This window comes from Ursus americanus, chromosome 22 (genome assembly GCF_024610735.1).
Source record: "Ursus americanus isolate L20-20 chromosome 22, mUrsAme1.1.p, whole genome shotgun sequence".
In the NCBI taxonomy this organism is placed as follows: domain Eukaryota; kingdom Metazoa; phylum Chordata; class Mammalia; order Carnivora; family Ursidae; genus Ursus; species Ursus americanus.
Window position 1 is genome coordinate 43,262,481 of NC_142148.1, and position 27,769 is coordinate 43,290,249.

Below are 27,769 nucleotides of genomic sequence, written 5' to 3' on the forward strand. Positions count from 1 at the left end.
TCATGGGGTGGGGCCAAAAGTTCCAACCCTCTAATCAGTCTCATGTTTGGTTTCCCTGACAATCAGCTCCCTTTCTCCAGAAGTCACCTCATTAGCATAAACATAGGTATTACCCAAAGGAGCTTATTAGGAAAAACAAAAGATGTTCCTCTCAAGAAATTACAAGTGTTTTAGGGGCTTTGTGCCAGGAACCAGGGATGAAGACCAAACATGTATTTCTTAGTCTATCGCACTGTCCCACTTACCTTCCCACCTGTGTATTCCTCATCAGAGGCCTAAAATCATGGGACCATTGTAGGAGGTTCAGAACCAGGTTATCTGTTCGGATGTTAGGAGGTGACATATTTGTAAATCAGACCCACATGGTGAACCAGTGTTGTGAGTTTACTTCACTCAAACATCCCCACCAAACCTCTTTGCTCACATCTCTTCCCCATAAGACCATCCAATCAAATAAATGAATGAATTCAAGAAAATCAAAGTTCCAATCTGAAAGAATAGGTGACCAAGAACATCTCTGAATCCAGGGTCAGTTGGATGGAACGACATGGTGGAGGGGAAGAAAGTGGACAGAAAGGCTGGGCTTGCCATGGGATAATCAATAGATATGGGGCAGGTCTGGGCAAAGAGGGCACATGTTCTTTCCCTCCAGAACTCTAGCAACTTCCCTAAGTTATGTAGCCACTTCTAGGTTTATTCACAGTGATCATTCATTGGACACTTTTGGAGCACATTTTGCTGTGGTTGGTGCTGGACACTAGAGCTTCTAAAGGAAGCTCCCTCCCTTAAATATCTCAAAGTGCCTGCCAGGCTACCAACCGCCCACATGCTGTGGGCTCCTGGAAGTTTCGTGATGAGAATTCATTTGGGGTTTGATAGAGTAACAAGAAGTTTTGGATGTTTCAGGTGGAAGGTGTAGCTGTCGGGTTCATGAGTGTGTGCTCAAGAGTGAACATGCAGCTCCTGCATGAGTGCTTTGACCTGGGGCCCTTCCACGGACTCTGCATCCCACACCCTGATGATGTTCTGCAGCCGCCTGAGGAGCTAAGCATTAAAGGAAGTCAAGGTACGGTGGCTATCACAGGAACACATCAGCAATTACATCCATGCCTTCTACACCTCTGTGCCTTTTGAGAGGGATGGAACTAGATGGCTTATTTTATGTCTCCTTCTCCAGTTCCCTTGAAGGTATAGTTTCCACAGCTAATCATATCTGGTGCACACATCTGTGAGCACAGATGGCCAAAAGTGCACAGATGTAGACAGAGATGGTGGCCCTGTAGCTTAAGGTTCCCTAAATTCAGAATGCCTGCCTTCAGAATGTTCATTGTGAAATAATTGATTGTATTTCAGCATTTTACATACACACAAACACATCAAAATATGTGTTTTTTTAAGTCAATAGCTTGAGAAGTTCTGTATGCTTTTAAGGTTTAATCCCTCTAATTGGTGCTTTTGTGTTTGTGTCTTTGACAAATTATTATATAGTATAGGTCTACTGCAAGTAGTCCTTTTTAACGTGCTTAAATTATTTCTAGCCATATTAAATAATAAAAATTGATTTTTAAATATTGTATCAGGTTCTTCATGAAATGAAATCAGGTAATCTCAGACTTTGGTATTTTGATGAGGTTTTGCTCCATCCATGGGTATCTTTGCAGGTAAAATGTTTCCATTCTTAAATCAGACAGATACAGGATAATGTTGATTCACTTCTCTAAACCTGGGTTTCTTCTTTTGTAAAATAGGAATAATATTAATACCTCCCACTTAAAGGGATTGTGAAGTTTCACTGAGATTACTCTTGTCAGGGGCTTTGTGCTGTGTCTTTTTTTTTTTTTTTTTAAGATTTTATTTATTTATTTTGAGAGAGAGAGAGCATAAGCAAGGGGAAGGGCAGAGAGAGAAGGAGAAACAGGCTCTCCACTGAGCCGGGAGTCCGATGGATGCAGGGCTGGATCCCAGGTTGCCCATGCTTCTCAGAAAAGAGAATTCTAAGTATTCTTAGAACTTTCCTAAGTTCTAAGTATTCTAAAGAATACTTAGGGACCATTGTAGGAGGTTCAGAACCAGGTTATCTGTTCGGATGTTAGGAGGTGACATATTTGTAAATCAGACCCCCATGGTGAACCAGTGTTGTGAGTTTACTTCACTCAAACATCTCCACCAAACCTCTTTGCTCACATCTCTTCCCCATAAGACCATCCAATCAAATAAATGAATGAATTCAAGAGTATTCTCTTGAGTGGAGTGGCTATTCTCTGAGTGGCTATGAAGCCCTCCTTAGGGGTCGATAATTTGTATCAAGTATTCTAAAGAACTTTTCAGCATGACACAATCCTGAACCATAAGTTATCTTTGTCACTTTCAAGAGCATAAATTCTTCTTGAAGGCAGCATTAAATAGGTTTTATGGCTCGATTTTTTTCATGCATAAAATGGAGATAAAAATAGTGTCTAACCCAAAAAGTTGTTGTGAAGACTAAATGTTAGAATCTACATGATGCGCTCATCTCAGTGCCAAGCACAGAGTAAATCATCAAAAACTTTGTTTTTATTTCAGCCTGTGACTATTGTTGTTATAAAAAACAAATTGAAAAGATAAAGTCATTTCCAGTGTGTTTCTGAGTAGCCCTGAGTCTACTATGATGTTCCATACATAGAATGAATGGAAAAATTCCTATCTTAGAAACTATATGGGGAAAACAAAATTCAAAATTTAGGCTGGACCTGGACTTTAAAATACACACTCTAAAGCCCAAGGAGATATGGGAGCTGAAGGAAGTCCTACTTCTCTCTACTACCTTTAGTGTTTTTACTTAAAATTACTTATCTAGGACAAAATGGGAAGTAAAGGAAATAGAAAAACTTCTCTTGTTATCTTCTGTGCCTTGTTTATTTTTGAAAATCCAGCTTTATGTTCACTGATACAAAGATGATTATGAAATTGTCATCAGGGAGCACTATTATAGGCTTCCAAATAACTCAGGGATGGGTTCACAAATCATCAACAGCTTATTATATCTAAGAAAAGAGTCATCAACACATTTTGCTGCTATCTTCCTTCAACAACAACAAAGAGTGAGACTCCAGAGAAAATTCTAAATGTGCTATGATCTACCGTTCATTGTTTTTCTGATGAAAGTCTCAAGTTAAAAGAAATATAATTTCTCTAAAATATGAACTAAGATTCTTGTTTCAAATGAACACACATCATTGTGCTTTATACCTTGTATTTTGCTTAGTACTTTTTACTTTTCAAAGGATTGTTGTATATATTATCTCATTTTATCCTCATAACTTGATATAGGAGACTAGGACAGGGGACATTGTTTCCTTTTTATACCTGTCCAAGCTCATGCAAGGTTTTCAAGCTCATCAGGGGTAAACGGTCCTGGAACCCAGCCCCAGCCCTCTCTGCTTGGCTTTGTCTTGTATGGCTTTGACTGTAAACTCCAATGATGTGTCTACTACCTTGGATACATGATCAGCTTTCTTCACTTCAACAAGTTATGTAATGAGTTACCACTTTAATGAGTTCTCAGTGGCCTACCCATTTCCCTCAGGGTTTTGGGTGCGTGAGTGTGTGTGTGTGTGTGTGTGTGTGTGCACACGCACATGTGCTCTGGACAAATTCCATGTACTGGAATCTTCACCTCTGTGTCTGTGGGATTTGCCAGAACTGTGGAAGGCCACTCTGCCCCATGCAAGAGGCAGGCTGGAAGTGTCAGGAAATTAGCACTCCAGGAGCAGCCTCCACTTCCCTGTCTCATGTCCCTGTCCCCCTATGCCTCTTTCTTGATCAACTCTCCAAATAAATGGTTTTACTGGAGTCCTTGATTCAAGGTCTGCTTCTGAGGGAACCCATACCAGGACATTGCCTATCCAGTCTTTTCCCACCAGCTGTGAAAACATTTATTTTTACACAACTGTCAGGAGTCCAGGTATAAATACCCTAACTCCCTCACTTCTCAGGTGGGATAACTCTGTGACATTAATATTGTACTGTTTCCCAGAGTTCCTCTATGGGATTGGGTTCCAGCTGTCCACAGTGGTAATCTGTGTCATGATACATTGCTTACTAGCTGCCTTTTCTTCCCTTTCTCCCTTCCTCACTACCCTACTGATGCTTCTTGGAATCACCTCCCAAATAAACCACTTGTTCTCAAATCCTTGGCTCAAGGTCTACGCTTTCCCTACCAGCTGTGGAACTTGCAATATCACACCAACCTCAACCCTTCTGAACAGACGAATGTCAAGGCTCAACATTCTTAAGCTAATATAGTGCCCACCCCCCCTTTAGCTACTTACCCACAGTATAATCAGCCTTGATATAATCAGTATAACTAGCTATTCGTTATTTCAGCCATATCACAAGTTTTCATTGGATCTAAAAAGTTTAACCATGTACATTCAGTTTGCATTTTACTTGAATAACTTGTATATGTTTCCGTTTTTCAGCCACTCATTTTGCATATATAACCTTTTGCACACACTTGTAAATTTTGGTTTTTATCTACTAAATCTTGGGACTAAACTGGGACCGATAGGAGCAAAGTCTAAGGATGCAGATTTTGTCCCATTATAAAGAAACTCTCTAGTAAATGTTTATTTATTTTTTGTGTGTGTAGTGAAAAGCCTAGTTTAGAAGTAACAGGTTCTCCCAATATTGGAAGAATTCATAAAGACACCATCTCTAAATATAGTCATAAAGACACCATCTCTAAATATAGTCATATGCTTCAAAAAAGGTTTTCTTGTTGTGTGGGAGATTGTACTAAATGAGATTTAAGATCCCCTAAGATGCTAAGTTTCTGTGAAAACTTAGTGAACATACATTAGGATATTGCATATGCCTGATAGTTTATGTGTATTTTCTTCCAGTAACAATAAAAGGGCTCAAAACAGTTATTTTTGTCCAGTCGGCCCCACCACTGGCCCTGCCCAGCGTTTGAAAATCATGCTGTGTCTTTTATTCACTGCATCATCACAGTAAAGACTTTGGAATCAGAACTGAGCTGGCGAATTTCTTGGTGATGCATAAGGCAAAATAGGGCACAGCCTGCATTTCCATAGCCGGATTGGCATTGCCACCGTTTACTGGTTAAAATTTAAAAAAAAGAAAAAAGAAAAAAAGCAACTTTTGTTTGTCATTAGGCTGGTGTGACCTGGGGAGCAGGGTCTCAGGCTCAGATCTGTGAATCTCATTATGCACCCTGGGCCCACTGTGCAGAATCTCTGTGGAACTGATACGCCCTTGGCAGGGAGAAACTTAGTTCTATATAACAGATTTGTGGACTTTCAAAAGAATAATTAGTGTAGCCCCTTGTAACCAAACCACTCAGGAAGAGTGTTGCTTACTAGATATTTAAAAGGCCTTTCAAAATACGATTTTCATAATGCATCCATATAAAACATAGCAATGTTGCCTTTTAAATTTTTTAAAAATTACTTTTTGTCAGGAAATGTTTCTTTATGTCTTATTTAAATTTCTTTTCTTTGGACTTACTTTTGCTTCTTACCTCAGATTCTCTCTGTAGGAGGAAGAAACATCTGAAACCAGTTTCCAGTGCCAGAGCTAAGACAATGGCTAAATCAAATCTTATTGTGTATCAAATAGCCCTTTAGCTTCTTTTCCTAAGGTTTCATTTTATATACTTGGGTGCCTTTATGTTTCCCTTTATTTTTCTTTTAACATGGGTTCCAAATATGGATGAAACACTTTTGTTTAGAGCATAGCAGTATTTCTGCCAAAATATTTGCATTATATATCTCAGAACACTATTTTAACACCCAGTACATTCTGCAGTTATTGAGTGACCCACTAGGACTCCGTATTAGTTTGCTGGGGCTGCCCTAACAAAGTACCACAGACTAGGGAGCTTAAACAAGAGAAATTAATTTTGTCACAGTTCTGGAGGCTAGAAGTCCAAGATCAAGGTGTAGGTAAGTTTGGTTTCTTCTGAGGCCTCTCTCTTTGGCTTGTAGATGCTTGGCTTGTCTTCTCCCTGTGTCTCTCACATGGTCTTCTTTTTCCTTGTTTGTGTCCTATCTTTTTATAAGGACTCCAGTAATATTAGATTAGGGCCCACCCATATGACCTCATTCTACTTGAATTATCTCTTTAAAGACACCATCTCTAAATATAGTCACATTCTGAGGGGCTGGGGGTGAAGACTTCAATATATGAATTTTGTGGGGAAACAATTCAGCCATAACACTTAGGGTCCTGTGTTAACAGTTCCCTGGAGCCTTGTGGGCAAGACTAAAGCAAAATAATTGCTAAAGCAATTATGCAGATAGTGTCAACAAAGGCCTCTCTACTTAATGCTCATACAAAGCCTGAGATGCAAACTCACATTTATCACAATCTGAGTATTGTCTTTTTGTAGCCACTCAATTTGTTTTTGGTATATGAAGGTAACAAAATTGCATTCTTTCAAAGCTTTAGCCACTCTTGCCAACTTTGCTTTTCTAGAATTAACCATGTGAGTTCTGATGCTTTGGTAGAGTTGTTGATGAAACAAGTATATAATACCAGACCTATGCCCAGCTCGTGTGACTATCCCCAAGGTTGACAGCATAAACTCTTACAGGGGTTCTCAAAGTGGAGCCTTTGGACTGGTAACATACCAGGAAGAAGATGATGCAGACTTGAAACCCAGTCTTGTTGTCAGGAACACTGCCTTAAAAGTCTTGGTGAGCCTTTTGATATCAATTGACCCCTGAACAACATGGTGGTTAGGGGCTTTGTGTGCCCCCCCCCCCTCAGGAAAACTTTTGACTCTCCAGAAACTTAGCTACTAATAGCCTACTGTTGACCAGAAGTCTACCAGATAACATAAACTGTCAATTAGCATGTATGTTGTAAGCTAGAGAAAGGAAAGTGTTATTAAAATTGTAAGGAAGAAAAAATACATTTACAGCACTGTACTGTGTGTGTGTCTGTGTGTGTGTGTGTGTCTGTCTGTGTGTGTATATAACCCATGTGTACCTGGACCCGCACAGTTCACACCCCTGTTCAAGGGTCAGTTGTATTTAACAAAATCTGTTGCTGATTTTTCCATCAAAATTCAAGTACAGGTTTCTGTGTCCTTGCGAATGCTTTTAAAAACATGGGGCGCCTGGGTGGCACAGCGGTTAAGCGTCTGCCTTTGGCTCAGGGTGTGATCCCGGCGTTATGGGATCGAGCCCCACATCAGGCTCTTCCGCTATGAGCCTGCTTCTTCCTCTCCCACTCCCCCTGCTTGTGTTCCCTCTCTCGCTGGCTGTCTCTATCTCTGTTGAATAGATAGATAAAATCTTTAAAAAAAAAAAAGAAAGGAAAAAAAAATAAAATAAAAACAGCAGCGACAAATGATGGCACCCAGTTAAGGACGTTATTTTGCAGAGAGTAAGATGACTGGGGAGCATACTAGTACTCACCTGTTCAGCATTAGGAAGGACTTGTGTTATGACTGGAGTGCTTTGCTACCAGCCATTTCATGATGGTAGAAGTACAAACACATTTTTATATAGGGCCTTGAGGTCTTTGAAAGAAAAGTGGCTTTATTTATGTTCGTTATGATCATTATGTGCTGGGATTATTTTCTCAGTAGGTGATGTCTGTTTTGCCCATATTTATGATGCAGGGGAGAAGGCATTTAATGAATTTCAAGAGTGTATTTGACTGTAAAACACATCTCTCTTAGTATATTCACATGTAAATAGCCCTTTTATTTGTTCTCTTTGGTGACCTTTCTTCTTTTGGGGGTAGATCACAGTTTGTTGTTGTTTGCCATTTCCAAATGGGAGGACGAAGATAATAATGAAAGATTATGCAAAAAATCCACGTTTAAAATAATGTTGATATGCCACTTGTGTTGCAGGATAATTATAGTAATTTGGCTATTACTCTATATGGAGTCAGGAGTTAGTTGCTAGAAAACACGGTGATAGGGGTGATTCAGGGGATTTTCATCCCAACAGGCTGTTTGATCCTGCTGACTTTTCTCTTGAAAATCAATTGCTTGCGGTGAATACTCTGAATTCCCCCTTGATTAAATTGGCTGCCGGTGGGCTGCACCCATTGCACTGGGGTCACTGTGAGTTCTGTGTCTGTTTACACAGGGTTTTTGACAACTCTTAAGGTATCATGGACCAAATTTAATCTAAGCAAAGCAACTAAGGAAGCAATTACTAGAAATCACAGTCTTTGCAAATGACAACAAACAAAGGAAAATGTACTAATTCTAAGCCCAACATGAAGCCAGTTATTTTGCTACTGGGTTGCAGGCCTTTTCTCCACTGCATATTGCTCTGGCTTTTGGTGTTTTCAGTCTTCAAGGAATACATAGCTATCTTAGAGGAAGACCTGGGACAGTCACAGTGGCAGCTGCCGCAGACTTCAGGTTTATCACTGACAACGTTCCATTTCTCCCTCAGAGTTATTAATATTTCAGATTTTCTATTTCTTTTGAATCAAATTTAGGAGATTAGATTTTTCTAGGAAAGCTTCATTTCATTTTTTTTTTTAAGATTTTATTTATTTGACAGAGAGAGACAGCCAGCAAGAGAGGGATCACAAGCAGGGGAAGTGGGAGAGGAAGAAGCAGGCTCCCAGCGGAGAAGGGATCACGCCAGGATCACGCCCTGAGCCGAAGGCAGATGCCCAACGACTGAGCCACCCAGACGCCCCAAGAAAGCTTCATTTCATATAAGAAGATTTAAAAATTATCAGAATACAGTTATGTATGTGTGTGTGTGTATATATCTCCAGTGTGTATGTACATACATATAGATACACAAGTATACACATATGTGTATATACATATATATATATATGCACACATGTATACAAACTATTAAAAATGATTAAAGAAAACAAAGTTTATTTAACACTTCATGAAGTGGATTGTCTCCTTTTGGAGAACTGTAAAATGGGGTAGTACCTTTTATAGAATAAAGAATAAAGAACAAGGAAAAGAAAAATAAAATATATCTGATGGGCTGGGGCCACACTGTTAGCCTTGTTTGGAGTGAGAAGACCCAGAGTTGGTTTGGCTTTTGGGGATTGACTGACTGCCTTTCTGGTCAAGTGGAACACTTGTAGGGACAAGAAGGTTGTGTAAGTTGTGTAAGTTTCAGTTTGCTGATGGGGCACCCCAGGCAGGGGCAACTCCATCTTGGGCCTACAAAATTTTATATGTATGTATGTATGTGTGTATATATATTTATACAATATTCTATATTATATATGATTATTATAATTACCAAGTTATAAATAACATATTTATATTTACTTGATTTTCTGTTTCTATTTATATAATATGTCTGACTCCATGTGGAAAAAGACTTCTTGTTTTTATTGAGTGCAGACTTCAATCTTGAAATAGTTTGGAGAAAAGAGAAACATAAACAATTCACAAAGCTAACCATGTGAAAAAATATTATTTATCATAGGTGTGAGAAAATATTCAGCTTCCCTGAAACTGAAATGCACATAAAAATCCAAGATCTTTTTCTCCCCCTTTTTGCATACTGAGTTATAAGTACGTATATATTTGAGATAATTCATCCTGAGCAAAGAGCTTGGTAACTAGCACTCCGAATTTCTGACAGATAGGAAGGTCGGCTGATAGAATACTCTGGAATACAATGTAGAAATGTTTTCTGCTCTTTGACTTCAACTGTAGTAAGTCTGAGGAAATAATCCTAAATCTGTAAAGAGATACACATTCAAGACTATTCACTAAGCTTAATCGTAATACTAAAAATGAACAAACAAATACCCAAATAAATAAACAAGTAAGTTTGTAAAAGCCCAAATCTCCCACAAGAGAGGGATGGCTAAACATGTGGGTAGCCACAGGACAGCGGTGCAGCAGCCTTTTAAAAGGTTACAAAGAGTGAAGGGAAATGGTTGTGATATAATCTCATGTGAAAAAATCAATGCAAAACGAATTGAAGTCTGAGTAAAACTGCCTAAGAAACACATGCTATGAAGAGCCCTGGGAGGGAATGAGTTAAAATGACAAAATTAACTGAGTCACAGAAGTAACTGGAGGGCAATGCTTTTATTTCCTCCCCCTATTTTTTAAAATGTGAAAACAATCTTACATTTACATGAAAGTTGTAGGTGCTTTTTTTCTTCCTGAACCATCTGACAATAAAATGCTGACGACCTCCTGAGTCCTTGTGAATACATTGTATTCCATTGTACTCTGAATACAATGTGTGATTCCTACAGAGGGACAGTCTCCTTTACAGCCGCAAACATCCAGCAAGATTGAAGAATTAACTTGAGGATGTTACTCCCAACTAATCCATAGTCCACAAACCTTATTCAAGTTCTCCCATTTGTCCTAACAATGTCATCCTTCATAGCAGAAAGATCCAGTCCAAAGTGACAATCTGCATTGAGTTGCTCTGTTATCTTTCATTTTGGAACAGTTCCTCTGAGTTGCTTGAATATGATGCCCTAAACAAGTTTGAAGATGGTAGACCCCTGCTTCTGTAGACTGTGCTTGAATCTGTGTTTGTCTGCTGTCTCCTCCCGACGAGATTCAAGTTGTGCACACCTGGGAGGACTAGCATAGAAGGGCCTGGGTTCTCATTGCGCCCTGTCGGTTATTACACACATTCAGTCTGTCCCATTACTGATGGTGGGTGGTCACTCTGATCACTTGATTGAAGTGACTCTTGTAGGTGAAAAATTAAAATTGTTTTAGCTCATTCCAGCCAGTGCAGAGAGCTATAATAATTTCTCCATTCCTGATCTCTATATTGATTCGGCCCTGATTCTCATTTGGAATCAGCAGCTTCGCTGATGCTATTTTAACCATCTCATGGAATTTCAGCTTCGCTCTGCCCAGCCTCCCAGCACAGGCACTTGCTGCTGCCGCAAATGTCTCCTTGGGTAGATAATGCTCTCGGTGTCCCAGTGAGTCAGTCCTTCTGTGCAGCATCTGCCCCTTGCCTCCAATACTGGCTGATGTGTGGTCCATTGCAGGGAAACGGTTCCTGACTCTGCTTGTAGCCAAAATAGACAGCGCCTGTCACCTCTAACTAGGGCTAGTGAGATCTCCATGTGCCCACTCTGGAGCTTGACCTACAATTTCTTCTCTACTGTAGCTGGTTATAGCTCCTCCTTCTCCTCTTTGCTTCTTTACCCTCTCTTAAAAATATATATATATTCTTTTGTTTGATCTTTTTAGAGAGCTAGCTCTTAGATTTATCTACCAAGTCTATGGCTTTCTTTCTGAATTTATTAATATTGGCTTTTATTCCTATGACCTCCCTTCTCTTAATTTCTTTGGATTTGCTTTGGTGTTCCTATTCTACTTGCTTGATTAATTTATTTTTGTTTTTTTTTCTTGTTTGATATAAAAAACGTTTGTTGAGAAGAAAAACTTCCTCTACCAACTCAAGTTTGAATGGTCAGGGACCTGCAAATTCACTGGCAATAGACAGGTTAACAGGAAAAAATTTATTATGCATGCAGAAATGCTCTATATTGGTGAGCAACTCACCGAATAGCCAGAGGTAAAGATGTGTATATCAATTTAACAATGGGAGGAGGGTTAGGGGTTCAATGGGAAGATATAGAAACTTCTATTGGGTTTTTAATGCTAGTGGGATTGTGCCATTGAACTTGCCATGGATAGAATCATACTGAAACATACAGACTGTGTAGTTGAGGTCAATGAAGGGGTCATCAATGGTAACAGTATCCACTTTGCCAGAGTTAAAAGGAGCTCTGGTGGGGTGCCTGGGTGGTGCAGTCAGTTAAGTGGCCAACTGTTGATTCCAACTCAGGTTGTGATCTCAGGGTCCTGAGGTTGAACCCTGTGTCGGGCTCCACACAGTGCAGAGTCTGCTTCAGATTCTCTCTCCCTCTCCCTTTGTCCCTCCTGCTCATGCTCTCTCTCTCTCTTTTTCTTTTAAATAAATAAATCTTAAAAAAAAAAAAAAAGGAACACTGATGACTAGGAACTCAGTATGGCTAAGAGCTCTATTTTCTCTGACTTTCACCATTGTGTCTTAGGAGTGCTGCTGGCATTGCAGAGGAAAACGTAGCTGTCTATTTACTTGGAAGGAGCAGAGAGCCTATTTTGCTGGAATTTTATAAGAAAGTTTAAATTAGACCTTTAAATGTTTCTTGAGGCTAGAATGCCAAGCCAAGAACTCACCACCAGACTTCACTTCCAGTAGTACCTATAGATTTGGGTGAGTTCCTTTCTTCTCAAAGTCCCCCAAATTATCCTTCCTTACTCACCTGTAATGCTGGGAAACTTGTAAGCCAGTGGCAGATACCCAAAAAGGCTTGATAAGCATTAAGTCCATAAAATCAACCTTATTTCCTTAAAATTATCTAGTTGTATTTGATTCTAAACATGTCATTCTTAAATATGGCATTCCAATCAAAGCCTTGGTCATATAACCAATGTTTCCAGTTACGTCCTGTTTACAGAGAGAACAGATTCTTTTTTTTTTTTTTTTAAGATTTTATTTACTTATTTGGCAGAGAGAGACAGCCAGTGAGAGAGGGAACACAAGCAGGGGGAGTGGGAGAGGAAGAAGCAGGCTCCCAGCAGAGCAGGGAGCCCAATGCGGGGCTCGATCCCAGGACCCTGGGATCATGCCCTGAGCCAAAGACAGATGCTTAACGACTGAGCCACCCAGGTGCCCCAAGAGAACAGATTCTTATTTAACCTGTGAAAATAACTATATTGCTATGAAAATTAGAATACTCAATAAGAGTTTCCAAATTCTGGAAGAATGAGGCAGGGAGAAAAATATAAGTGTTTTCAAAAGTATAATCTACTAAATTGTTGAAAGTTAAAAATACCTTAAGAGCAAAAAGGAAGGCTCCTTAAAGCCAGGAGAAATATTTTAAAGAAATGACATAATATCCTTAATCAGTTCATTTTGTTCTATGTAATTATTTTTTGTTCTCCTTGATTTGATCTCGGGTTAACAGTTTCATGAACCCATCAGCTTGCCTACAAGAGATTTGTAACTCCTTGCTCAGTCCAGTGATACGCTCTCAATGTTAGTCAGTGCTACCGGAAGCCTATATTCTAGAGTGCTTGGCTTAGTCCCTTTTCATGGGTCTTTGAGACAGTTCCTTTTGTTGAAGTTAAGCGCCCAGGCTTGTGGCTGATTGTAAGAGCTTCCAGGGAAGCATCAAGACAACCAGTAACTATCTGCAGGTGGTGGAAGACTTAACTGTCTGTGGGTAAAAATCTTATGAGAGTTCATTATGAAATTAGCATAATTGGCAAGGAAATTTTGTTGTTTCTGTGGCATCCTGCATTTGAAAATAATAACTGGAATGTTAATAGCATTATATTATTGTGTCTAATATAAGGCAAAGCAGTACCAGAACAGTGAGGATGTTGACAAATTTCTAGGAGCTTTGTATAATCCCAGAAATATTTATATTAATAACACTTACCCATACAAATGTAACTTAGGGAAAGTTAAACATCTCTTATTTGACAGTACTTTTTATGCTATTCAATGTATCTAATTAATTTTCGTTATCTCTCATTTTACAAGAAAAGAACAAATCCCTTGAGATTTTCCAGGGACCCTCTGGGAAGTCAGTTAAGGGTCAAGATTTTACTTCGGATTTGATTTTGGGAAGGCAAAATACCAAAAGTTGTCAAATATCTTAAAAGGTTTGAACACCTGATTTTATAGGATCATAGGTTGCTATGAAAAAATACTTACTTACTGGGATGACTTGGCTCAGCTGGTTAAGTGTTGGCCTTGGGCTCAGGTCATGACCCCATGGTCCTGGGATCTAGCCCTGAGTCGGGCTCCCTGCTTGGTGGGGAGCCTGTTTCTCCCTCTCCCTGCCCCCCATTTGTGCTTTCTCTCTTGCTCTCTCTCTCTCAAATAAATAAACAAAATCTTTAAAAAATACTTAATTACCTATTTAATCAAAACAACCATAAATAATTCAAAAGTAACTACAGGAGGTAACATAGTGGTAACAAACAAACAAACAAACTTACCTTAAGACATTTTAAAACCAGTTTATCTGTGGGGCACCTACCTGGCTCTGTCTGTGAAGTGTGTGTCTCTTGATCTTGGGGTTGAGTTTGAACCCCATGTTGGGTATAGGGATTATTAAAAAAAATAAAATCATTAAAAAAATTTAAAAACCCAGTTTATCTGATTTCCCACATAAACTTGCAAGTCAGCTCAAAAATAATTTTTAAGATTTTTAAAAAATTTATTTGACAGAGAGAGAGAGCACACAAGCAGGGGGAAGGGCAGGCAGAGGGAGAACCAGGCTCCCCACTGAGCAGGGAGCATGCTGCTGGATTGCGGGACTTGATCCCAGGACCCTGGGGTCATGACCTGAGCCAAAGGCAAATGCTTAACTGACTGAGCCACCCAGGCACCCCAAAAATAATAATTTGAGAACTTGAATGGTATTGCTTTGAACCTATTGATCAGTGTAAGGGGAACTGACATCTTTACAATATAGTAAGATATCTAATCTATGAACATGGTATATTCCTCAATTTATTTTTGTCCTCTTTAATTTCTTTTCACTATGTTTTATACTTTTTGCAATATATGCTTTTCACATCTGTTGTTAGATTCATTCCTAGGTATTTGATATATTCACACTTTTGGAAACTTTATCTTTAAAAATTTTTGTTTTCTAATTGTTTGTTGCTGTTATATAGAAATGCAATTTGTTTTGGATATTGATCTTGTATCTAACAACCTTTCTACACTGATTTATTAATTCTATGAATTTATCTGCAGATTCTTTTGGATTTTCTCTGTACAATGTAAGTTTTTCTTATTTTCTAATCCTTATTCTTTTTCTTTTTCATGCACTGATTAATACCTTGAATAGAAATGGTGTTAGCAGGTATACTTTTGTTGTTCTTAATATGAAATGGAAAGCTCTGAATATATTACCATTAAGGATGGCTTTGTGAATACCCATTATCAGATTAAGAAAGTTTCTGTATTTATGGTTTGCTAAGAAATTTATCAAGAATGGCTGTTGTTGTTTTCTTAATTGAATTGAATTCTATAAAATGCCTTTTTTCTGTATTTGCTGAGTTGATCATATGATTCTTCATTATTCTGTTAATGAGGTAAATTACATTGATTAATTTTTGTATGGTAACTATTTTGTTAATAATAGGCTTATTATTCTTTTTATGCAGTGCTGGATTCTTTGCTAATGTTTTGTTGAGGATTTTTGCAGCTATGTTCCATGAGTGAGAGGGGTCTGTAATTTTCAGTTCTTGAAATATCCTTGCCAGACTTTGGAAATGAGGTTCTGTTGGCCTCATAAAACAATTTAAGGAGTAGTCTTCCTTCTTTTATTTTTGGAAGGTTATGCAAGACTAGAGATATTTATTCTTTAAATGTTTTGTAGAATTTCCCAGGGAAACTATCTAAACCTGGTGGGCTTTTTGAGGGAAGGTTTTTGATTGCAGTTTTAGTTTTTTAAATTGTTGTAGAACTATTCTTCGTCTGTTTGGTAGTTTGTAATTTTTTATCAGAACTTGTACATTTCCTTTACATTTTCAAATGCATTAGGATAAAATTGAAGCCATTCATTTTTTCCTATTATACTTTTACTGTTCATAAGCTCTGTAGTGACACTGCCTTTTTCAAAATTCCTGACCTTGATTATGTGTATTCTCCTGTCTCAAACAGTCTTGCTAGTGGTTTGTCAATTTTATTAGTCTTTTCAAAGAACCAATTATTAGCTTGTTTGGTCCTCCCTATTCTGTGTTTGCTACTTATTTTATTTCTGCTCTTTTCTTTATTTCCTCCTTTTTATATTTGGGCTTATTTTGATGTTTGTTTTCCTATCTTAAGATGGATCCTTAACTCATTGATTTTCAGGGTTTTTTTCTTCTCTTTTATGAGTGTTTAAATTATAAACATTCTCCGCTTGGATTTAGCTGCTGCTCACAAGTTATGCAATGTATTCGTTATCAATATTTTTGAAATTTCACTTTATTTTACTCTCTGGCCCTAGGTTATTTAAAAGAATTATTTATTCTCAAACATATGGGGATATCTTTTATCTTTTTATTTAATTTTATTATGGTAAGAACACTTAACATGAGAATTACCTTCTTATGTTTTTTAACTATACAGTACAGTTTTGTTAACTCTTAAGTATACAATACAGTTTTGTTAACTCTAGGCACAGTATTGTTCAGCAGATGTCTAGCACATATTCATTTTACATAACTGAAACTTTATACCTATTGGATAGTAGCTCCTCATTACCCCCTCTTCCCAGCCCCTAGCTACAACCATTCTATTCTATGCTTCTATGAGTGACTATTGTAGATACCTCCTGTAAGTGCAGTCACACAGTATTTGTCCTTCTGTGATTGGCTTATTTCACTTAGGATAATGTGTTCAAGGTGTATCCACATTGTTACGTATTGCAGATTTCCTTCTTTTTCAAGGTTGAATAATATTCCTATATAAATGTGTGATATATATATCTATATATATCTATATAGATATATATATATATATCTCACATTATCTATTTGGGATGTTCTAGTTATCTTTTTATTACTGTGTATTAGCTTAATTGCTCTGAAGTTGGAAAACCTACCCTGTGTGATTTTAATCCTTTAAATCTTCATTGAACATATGGCTGAGTTTTGAAAACGTTCCTTGAGTCCATAAAAAGAGTGTATATCCTATAGTTGTTAGGTGCAGGGTTCTATATAAATCAGTCACATTTGATAATAATGTTCAATATTGTATCCTCATTGACTTCATCACTTATCTGATTAATTAATGAGAGATGTGTTAAAATCTTCTGCTTTGATTGTGAATGTATTCATAGCCTATCATTTTTCATTTTTTATTTTGAATCTGTGTTGTTAGGTATATAATTTTTAAATCATTATATCTTCTTTGAACTTTTTAAAAAAATCTGTTATGAAGTATCCTAGTCATCTTTAATGATTTTTTTTGCCTTAAAGTCTACTTTTTCTGATTTTAATATGGCCATATCTACTTTCTTTGATTCATATTTGCATACCATATCTTTTTCCATTCTTTTATTTTCATTCTTTCTATTTCCTTACATTTTAGATGTGTCTCTTATAAACAGCATAGAGTTTAATTATTTTTAATCTAGAGTGACAACCACTGTCTTTTAATTAGACTATTTAGTCCATTTATATTTAATGTTCTTATGGGTGTATATCTACCATCTAACTTTATAGATGTCTCCTATGTTTTTATCTGTCATTATTGGGATTATTTATTTGTGCCTTTTCCTTTATTAATCTCACCAGTGTCAATTTAATTAGTATTTTTAAGGAACCAGGCTTAGGAGTTGGTTGATTCTCTCTATTATCTTTTGTTATTGCATCAATACCATGATAGTGCTTCCAGCAAACAGCCACAAAACCACAATAAGCATGTTTTGCTGATACAGCTGAAGCCAGTTAGCTCTCCTGATCTTATCTGGGTCTTCTCATATGTCTTGGCATTGGTTGCCTGTTGGCTGATTTTGGCTGGCCTTGACTCTCCTCCATGTGCCTCTCATCCTTTTAGCAGGCTAGATTGGGCATGTTCTTATGGTGACCACAAAGGTGCAGGAGACCAAGTAGAAACATACATGGCCTCTTGAGGTCTAGGCTTTGCACTAACATATGTTACTTATCTAAAGCAGGCCACGTGGCTGAGCCCAGAATCAGAAAGATAGGATACTACATAGCAAAGGGCCTAAATCCAGGGAGAGTGAAAAATCAGCATCATCATTCCAACCCTTGCTCACACACAAAGAAGAATAATGCTGATGATTTTTGTCATGGACTTCTTTCTCCTGTCTTATTGGAGACACAAACTCCAGTTTAGCCTACAGGAGGCTAAAACCTATAGTCTCATCTCAAGACAGTGATATGGAAATTACCAGGGCATGAAGCTCAAGTTGATCATACTATATGGCCTGGAGCCTGCACTGCAGTCCAGTGGGGAGGAGTTTCCTTGAAAAATAAGAAAAAAGCCCTTTATCCTCCTTTCACACAGCCTCCCTAGTGTTTTCCTTTGTATCGTTGTGGACTTCATCATCAGCCTCTTGCTGTTCATTCATCCATTCAGTAAATACTGAGTACTTCCGGGGCGCCTGGGTGGCACAGCGGTTAAGCGTCTGCCTTCGGCTCAGGGCGTGATCCCGGCGTTATGGGATCGAGCCCCACATCAGGCTCTTCCGCTATGAGCCTCCTTCTTCCTCTCCCACTCCCCCTGCTTGTGTTCCCTCTCTCGCTGGCTGTCTCTATCTCTGTCGAATGAATAAATAAATAAAATCTTAAAAAAAAAAATACTGAGTACTTCCCATATACTAGATATTAAGAGCCTACTCTAGTACTGGGGAGTCTATTACTGTCTAATGGCAGGATAAATAAGCAGGACAAATTAATTTACAATAAGAGTTTTGAAGGCTAGAAAATTGTGGTGGGACCACAGCAGAATTATACTTAAGTCATCTTGAGAGCATCAGCTTAGCATTCACAGGAAAAAAAGCTTTTGAGTCAAAACTTCAAAAACTAATTGGGGCTTTCTAGGTGAATAAGCAGAAAGATTTTCCTAGCAGAGGGAACAAAATGTGCAAGATAAGGAGGTATTAGGAACCATTGCTTATTAAGGGAAAGTACAAGTTCAGGGTTGCTAGAGCATGAAGTGAGGGATTGACAGTAGATGAAGCAGAATAGGAGATTGAGGTGAGGTAATCAAGGCTTTCATGCCTTGCAAAAGAGTTTAGATTAATCTATTCACAACATGCTGGATGGTGTTCCATTGGGAATCTTTAATTAGAAAGGGAGCCATGGTCAACTTCTAGTTCACAGGAAGACTTTCCAGTGGCCACTAGAGTGTCCAGGAAAGAGATGAGGAGGGACTGAATCAAAACAGTGATTATGGATGAACCTCAGAGATATTTTGGAGAATTAATGGAATTTGATATTTTACTGCATATGGAGGAAAGGAAGGTTATGGAAAAGGGAAAAATCAAGGATGACTGCAGAAATTGGGTGGATGGTGGAACCATTTTGCAAAATGGGAATAATAAGAGTTAGTGAATTATATGATGGAGATGCTGTGATTTCTGATTTGGATGAGTTGAGTCTGATCTTCCGAGTAAGCATTTGGATGGATACACAGCATTCCTTCAGCGACAGGTGTTGTTTGAGGTAGACTGAAACATTACCTCCCAAAAGATATCCACATTCTAATCCCTGGAACCTGTAAATATTACCTTAGTTCTGGAAAAAGGATATTTGTAGGTATGATAAAAGATTTCTAGATGAGATTATCCTGGGTTATCTGAGGGGCCCTACATGCTATCACAAGTGTCCTTATGAGAGAGAGACAGAGGGAGATATCACAGACAGGAGGAGGCTGTGACCACAAAGACAGAGATTGGAGTGATGTGGCCACATGGCAAGGAATGCAGGCAGTCACTAGAAGCTGGAGGCAAAAACAGCCTCTCCCCTAGAGCCTCCGAGGGAATGTGTCCCTGCAGACACCTTGATTTCTGCTCAGGGATACTGATTTTTGGACTCTGGCCTCCAGAACCATGAGAAAATACATTTCTATCATTAAGCCACGAAATGACTGGTAATTTTTACAGCAGCCCTAGGAAAGTAACACAATTACAAAGAAGACCACAGGGTCAGGGGCAAACCAAGGAAGGAAAACATATCAAGAAATAAGGATGTCTTCACTCTTCAGCAAAACTCCGAGAAAGAGTTGTCTGCTCATTATTACCATTCTCTTTTATTGTCTCAAGACTAATTCTTAGCCTTCAGTTCTCAACTTAAATGTTTGGAAGGACTTCAACTGCTCAATCTAAAGCAGCTCCTGGGGGTATTTTCTATATGCCATCTATCATAACGGTGTTTTCTTGTTCATTTACTAACTTGCTTTGGTGGTGCAAGTTCGTTTTGTTCATTGCTGAAATCCCTGGAATGTTAATGTCTAACAGGTGGTAGGTGTGAAATATAAATTTTTAAATTAATGAATGAATAAATGAGCATTCAGTGTACTTTGTTCATATGTTTGCTTCAGCAACTTTCACACTGTGAGATAGGGGTGTGTGTGTGTGTGTGTGTGTGTGTGTGTGTGTGTGTGTACCCTCATCACTTGTGAGCCTTGTAGAATAAGAGGGGCTACATCTGATTCATTATTTACTTCTGAGTATCTCAGGGTGCTTACAACTCATTGTTCTCCATTGAAGTTTAGTTGAATGAATGATTTAACTTGAACCTCTAATCTTTCCCCTTCTTAAAATTGAGTGACTTAAATTCATTCAGCAGGCTTTTTTGAAATCATCCATAATATGATAATAATAAACAAGAATTGCTATTTTGTAGTATTTTGGAGATAAAAATTTACTTTTATAATTGGACATTTAAAAAATCTTGATTACATTATAACACATGAAACTGTCCTTTAAAAATTTAAGATAATGCAGTTAAAGTTGAGTTCCCATTGAACCACGTCTAAGCCTGATTCTTTCTCTCCTCCCCAGAAATAGCCATTGTAATAACTTTAGTATGCATCCACCCAGACCAGTTGTTTATACTTTTATATGACGTCCATGTATTCATAGAAAAAACACTACTATTTTGTGGTAGTGGCTTTTTTAAATATATAAATGGTGTCTTTGGGAATAGGTGGTGTTTTGAAATTTACTTCTTTTTTTTTTTTTAGATTTATTTATTTTAGAGACAGAGAGAGAGAGAGCAAGCAGGAAGGAGGGGCGGAGGGAGAGGGAGTCAGTCTTTTTTTTTTAATTTTTTTTTTATTATGTTAGTCACCATATAGTACATCCCTGGTTTTTTGATGTAAAGTTCGATGATTCATTAGTTGCGTATAACACCCAGTGCACCATGCAATACGTGCCCTCCTTACTACCCATCACCAGCCTATCCCATTCCCCCACCCCCTCCCCTCTGAAGCCCTCAGTTTCTCAGAGTCCATAGTCTCTCATGTTTCATTCCCCCTTCTGATCACCTCCCCTTTTTTTTATCCCTTTCTTCCCCTACCGATCTTCTTAGTTCTTACGTTCCATAGATGAGAGAAATCATATGATAATTGTCTTTCTCTGCTTGACTTATTTCACTTAGCATTATATCCTCCAGTGCCGTCCATGTTGTAGCAAATGTTGAGAACTCGTTCTTTTTGATAGCTGAGTAATATTCCATTGTATATATGGACCACAACTTCTTAATCCAGTCATCTGTTGAAGGGCATCTCGGTTCCTTCCACGATTTAGCTATTGTGGACAATGCTGCTACGAACATTGGGGTGCATATGGCCCTTCTCTTCACTCCGTCTGTATCTTTGGGGTAAATACCCAGTAGTGCAATGGCTGGGTCATAGGGTAGCTCAATTTTTAACTTCTTAAGGGACCTCCACACTGTTTCCCAGAGTGGCTGTACCAACTTGCATTCCCACCAACAATGTAGGAGGGATCCCCTTTCTCCACATCCTCTCCAGCAATTGTTGTTTCTTGTCAATTTTTGCCATTCTAAGTGGCATAAGGGGGTATCCTAGTGTGGTTTTGATTTGAATTTCCTGATGGCTAATGATTTTGAACATTTTTTCATGTGTCTGTTAGCCATTTGTATGTCATCATTGGAAAATGATATCTTTTGCCCATTTTTTGATTTGTTTATTTGTTTCTCGTGTATTGAGTTTGAGAAGTTCTTTGTAGATCTTGGATACCAGTCTTTTATCTGTAGTGTCATTTGCAAATATATTCTCCCATTCCGTGGGCTGCCTCTTAGTTTTTTTGACTGTTTCCTTGGCTGTGCAGAAGCTTTTTATCTTGATGAAGTTCCACAAGTTCATTTTATCTTTTGTTTCTCTTGCCTTTGGGGATGTGTCATGAAAAAGTTTGCTTTGGCCGATGTCGTAGAGTTTGCTGCCTATGTTCTCCTCTAGGATTTTGATGGATTCCTGTCTCACATCGAGGTCTTTCATCCATTTGGAGTTTATCTTCATGTATGGTGTGAGAGAGTGGTCAAGTTTCATTCTTTTGCATGTAGCTGTCCAATTTTCCCAACACCATTTATTGAAGAGACTGTCTCTTTCCCACCGGATGTTTTTTCCTGCTTTATCAAAGATTAGTTGCCCAAAGAGCCAAGGGTCTATTTCTGGGTTCTCTATCCTGTTCCATTGGTCTATGTGTCTGTTTTTGTGCCAGTACCATGCTGTCTTTGTGATCACAGCTTTGTAGTACAGCTCGAAATCCGACAACATGCTGCCCCCAGCTTTGTTTTTCCTTTTCAACAATTCCTTGGCGATTCGGGGCCGTTTCTGGTTCCATACAAATTTAAGGACTATTTGTTCCAGTTCTTTGAAAAATGTCATTGGTATTTTGATCGGGATAGCTTTGAAAGTGTAGATTGCTCTGGGTAGCATAGACATTTTAACTATGTTAATTCTTCCGGTCCATGAGCATGGAATATTTTTCCATCTTTTTGTGTCTTCTTCAAAGTTTTTCAAGAGTTATTTATAGTTTCTAGAATATAGGTCCTTTACGTCTCTGATTAAGTTAATTCCGAGGTAACGTATTGTTTTTGGTGCTATTGTAAATGGGATGGATTCCCTAATTTCTCTTTCTTCAGTCTCATTATTCGTGTATAGAAATGCAACTGATTTCTGAGCATTGATTTTGCATCCCGCCATGTTACTGAATTGCTCTATAACTTCTAATAGTTATATAGAATCTCTAAGGGCGGAAATGAGAGAGAATCTGGCAGAAATTAAAATTTCTTTGAGCTAAATGAAATTTACTTCTTTACAGGCATAGGTCTAGAACATTCCTTTTACCTTCTGGGCAGTATTCCACCACATGGAATGTGTCACATTTGTCCTTAGAAGGACATTAAAGTTGCTTCTGTTATTTTGTTATTGAGAAGAGTGCTGCAGTAAACATCCCAATGCATGTCTCCTTGGACCCCTTGCAGAGTTTCCTTAGGCTCTATTCCTGGAGTTATTCTTGCTGGGCTTGGAAATACTCACATGCCACCAAATGTGGCCAAACCAGTCATCTTCCTCCAGACTTTTTCACAGTTCTCTCATACTAAGTGTCAGCATTTTAACCTTTTGACAATATGGTAGGTATGAAAGGAGATATTATTTTAACTTTATTTCTCTCAATATTATTGAGGAGGAACACTTTTGTATGTTTATGGTTGTTTACATTTCCTGGATATTCATTGCCTTTGCCTAATGGGTTGCTTCTTCTTTCTGTAATTAGATCGTTAGGCTATTTTATGTGTTGCAAATACTTTCTCCATGTATCAAATTTTTAAAAAAATTATTTTTAGGGTACTTTTGACAGACCTTTTAGATTTTGATGTGGTTGAATAGGTATGTTAACTAACTGGAATTAAAATAAAAATGTAAAAAAATGCCTGGCACACACAACAATTAAATAAATAAAAAATATTTTTCTTTTCTGACCTTTACCCTTTTGCAGATGGATTTTTAAGGAAGAATTGCTCCACCCCCAAGATCATAAGATACTCTCCTATAATTTCAACATTAAAAATAAAAAACTTTAGGCTGTTAACATATTTGCAAGTGATTTTTGTCTATTATATAAAATAGGGGACCAGATTAATTTTTTCCCATATAGTGAGCCAACATTATTTATTTATTTGTATAGTTTTTTCTTTCTCCACCAATTTGAAATGCCACCTTTAACATATATTAATAATTTTAAAATTGTCTGGCTCTTTTCTGGATTCCATTCTGTTATATTACTTGAATAATCCATGGTCCCAGTAACTCTGGCTTTATAACATGTCTTAATATTCATTAGGAAATTTCGCCTGCTGTTTGTTCTTATTTCTTAAAATTCTGTCGACTATTTCTTAAAATGTCTTAAAAACTATTCCTCCATATTTATTCTTTTAGAATCAATTTATTCCATTTCACAAAAAACTCTTGTTGGGAGCTTTGATCTATATTTAAAATAAATGTTAAACTCCACCAGATTGTTTACTTTTATTTATTCCTAAAGCCATCAAAATATATTCATTAGCTTTCCCTGTGTATTATCACTATTAGATAGAGCAGGGCAGACCCAGGTCTTGTGGGACCTAGAGTCTATACAGTCTGAGAGCCCTCTCTAAGAAAACAAATGCAAAATTATGAATACAATAGTACGTGTTGTGTCTTGGGAGGAACCTGGGGGGGTGGTACCTGAACCCTTCGCATTATTAGCTTCATGGTAAACCCATCCCATAGAAGCAATCTCAAGAACAGGGAAAGTCCTAGCAAATGGTGCATCTACTCCCACTAGTTCATAACTTCTAAGCTACATAGGTGGTGTAAGTAATAAAATAACTTAAATTTGTAGCCTCAGTCATGTTTTTGGTTGTGTGTTATATAATACCAGTGCTTTGACTTTTCCCTGGGATAGCATCTCACATTTGAGGATCTCAGGACACATTATGAACATTAACTAATGAAACCTCCCAAAACCCCGGAGACACAAGAAAGAGAGATACAGCATCACCTCGCCCAGTTCTGAAATGCAGCCACCTCTGGGGACAAGCGTGGCAGCTGCTTACTAATAAACTGCAAGAACCCCACGACAGTTTAGCCAAGACAATTAGCTGTTGTAGTTGGTAATTGTCTCATGAACATTAGACTGTCAAACAGTGAAGTCACCAGGTTATCAGTTCATTGCAAATCAAATCCATTCTTTAAGGTCTCTAACTGTTTTAGTAAATTTGTCCTAATTATAAAAGAAATATATGTACAATGAAGGTCTAGTATTTTTCTTTTAGTTGCTTTTTGGGTTGTTCTTCAAATTTAAAACAAAATAGGAAAATCTATCTTTTAAAAAACAAAGAAGGACTTGAGAATAGGGAGTTATTGATATGTGTTTTTTTTTTAATTCAAAAAGTCTGCTGCTGAGCAAAACAGATCAATGATGGTAGAAGACCAAAGAGCAACTGCCTTTAAGTGGTACATTGGCTGGACAGGGAGATGAGGGAAACTTCCAGGTGCTGGGAATGCTTTAGGTATTTATTTGGGTGGTTTGTACATGGGAGTAAATATATGTAGAAGTTCATGCATTTTTACCGAATACACATTATATCAACAAAGTAAATTAACATAAAAAGCATGTGGCTCTTGTCATCATGAGAATGTCGGAAACCCCATGTAGACTTTCTGAAAAGTTTTGCAGGGAGCAGGACATATTCAGGTACTAAGACATGATACATCCCCCCAAGCATGTTTCTTCAGAAGAGGAATTCTAGGTCCTTTGCTGCTCTTGCCAGCCATTTTCTCCCCATGCCAAAAGAGCTACCCCTTACCCTGGGAAGTGATTCTCTCTCATCGTACCTTCAACATTATGTACTTCTTCATCTATGCCCTTTATACTTCCCTAGCCATCCAGTTTTTCTCTTAGAATTTCATTCTATTTCACTCAGCTCCATCTCTGCTAGAAGCAGGTATAGGGCATGCATAATCTGGGGATTTGTGGTTGAGAGGTATCTGCAGGAGCCATTGTCCTGGCTGGCACAGTGGGAGAGGAAGAAGCTGAGAGGATAGACTACCTCTGGCCTATCCACATCATCTGAAATGAATGTCAGAGACAAGAAGATGGAGAGGCAGGCCTGTGCTGGCAGTGAGGGGGGGGGGGCAGCCCCTGGGCAGAACATCCTAGGGTGACTGTGAACAGATGTCATTGCTGAGAATCCTCCAGCAGAGCAGACACAGGGAGAACCAGAGGAAGAGGTGGGAGAGAAGTGGGAGGGGGAGAGGGAAGCAAAGAGAGTCTGACAAGATAGGAGAGAGAGGGGGGCAGAAAGAGAGGAAGAGAAATAAGAAGGCCCAGAAGAAAGATGGGCTGGAAGAAAGACAGGAATGCAGAAGGAGGAAGGAGGAGAAGGAAGAGAGGGGAAAAGAGCTTTGTAGACAAAGAGGGAAAGTTTTTTTTTCTACTGTAATTTTTAGTAAAAGTTAAAGATGCAAACACTACCCTGATTATTGACTTTCCAGAACATATTAAAACAGTAATGCTCAGCTCCAGTTCTTCTTGCTTAGAAATTAGAGAAGTAAAAATAGTGGTCACTGTCAGATTGTGTGCTATAATATTTTCAAACAAAGGAAAAGCAGCTCTTGTGCAAATTAATCTTCGGCGTTCAGATAGCACTGACATAGCTAATTGTGGTCTTTCCCACATTCGGTCTTCAAATCATTTCAAAGCCTGCAGCCCAGAAAGTTGCTAATCAGTTGTTTGTAAACTTTAAAGGGGGGCTCCTATGAAAGGAGCACTGGCTCAGGAACCGCAGAGGGTTAGGGCCCCCTGTGGGCCAGAACTAGGCTCCAGCCCATCGCTGGCATCCTGTTTTCCCCATAACTCTATAGGGGCAGATATCATTTTATCTCCATCACATGCATGAGGGCACTGAGAGGTCAGAATTGGGGTGGACTCCCCACCTCGTGGTACTGCCCTCTGCTCTACAGTTCTTCAGATGTGCTGCAGGTGAGAAACATATCGGTTACCATGCTGTCTCCAGTGTCCCATAGCTCTGCAGATATATATCATCTATTTTCTGTCCTTATGCCACCTTCTCTTTCTCAAAGATGCTGAGCTTGGTACTTGCAACCACAGTTCCCCGAAAATAGTTGAGGAGCCACGGGAACCAGTCTCTCCAGAGGCCATGGAAGGCATTCAGGTAACAGAGGTCACTCACCCATGCGTGGGGCCCTGGGCTGGGCATGGGGGCTGCTTGTGTTGGGGGTGCTGGCTCACGACTGAGTTCTGATGCCTACTGTAGAAAAGGCCTCTCTAGCACTAAGACTGGGGAGACATCAGGCTGGGAGGAAACCTGAGTGCGTGTTTGTAATAGACAAATTAGAGAAGCTTCGCTAGCTTCAAGAATACAGGTCAGAATGGCGTTTCATTCCTTCTTTTCCTTCCTTCTCACCCGTTCCCTGATTTCAGGAGGCTAAGGCAGATAAAGCTGCTCATTTAAAGCTAGGTAGAAAATCCAGACATACTGGAGACACCTACACGCTGCCCACATACTCACATGAGGCTCTGTTTTCCTTCCTGCCTGATTGGGCTTTGGAAGCTATAGAGATGCCCTCCACAGCTTCCTGGAGAGCCGCTGGCTCCGCTTGTCTTTGCCTGGCCTCAGCAGGAGCCCCCCCCCCCCAGCACCCTCCTGCTGTCAGATCTCTGCATGTGCTGTTGCTGCCCTCACCTAAAGAAGGGGTAAATCCACAGCAAAGAAGGCCACAGTCAGCCATGTAATAGATTACGTAGGATTTGGCAGACAAGCCGACAGATCCAGCTATTTGTTCCAGCTCTGCCAACTTCTGACCACTGATGGGTTTTCAGTAATATAAATGCCCAAATTTACTGGGCTCTGGGTGCTCACATACTCCTGCAGGACCTTGGAACATGTCTCTTGTGTCCTCAGGAACAAGGCCTCACCTAGGGGGTGGTGAAGGAAAATGGGCTCACTTCTAGGCTAATGTTTTTGGCCTGGTCCTACATCAGCACTGCGTGTGGCCAGAATCCCAAGGTGTGATTCCCTACACACCTCCTTCAGCTTCTGCTCTGCCTGACTTCTCCATCCAGCTGGGCTCAGAACCCCTCCCTGAGCCCAGGATGGGGAGCAGGTGCTGAGTCATTGCTTCTAAGACTCTAGCCTCTAACTGTTTTTTTCCCCCTCCTTTTCAACCTTGGGCAAAACATTGTTCCTCCTTGCCCATCAACTCAT

At 38.9% G+C, this 27,769-nt stretch overlaps 1 protein-coding gene across 1 annotated transcript in view; it reads left to right on the forward strand.

The window, feature by feature from the left end:
* CFAP61 (cilia and flagella associated protein 61) overlaps positions 1-27,769 on the forward strand; it is a 295,349-nt gene that overhangs the window by 56,814 nt on the left and 210,766 nt on the right. Inside the window, exons 8-9 of the mRNA XM_045805725.2 lie at positions 907-1,066; positions 26,625-26,716. Coding sequence (XP_045661681.1) covers positions 907-1,066; positions 26,625-26,716 — 252 coding nt within the window. The remainder of the gene's footprint in view (positions 1-906; positions 1,067-26,624; positions 26,717-27,769) is intronic.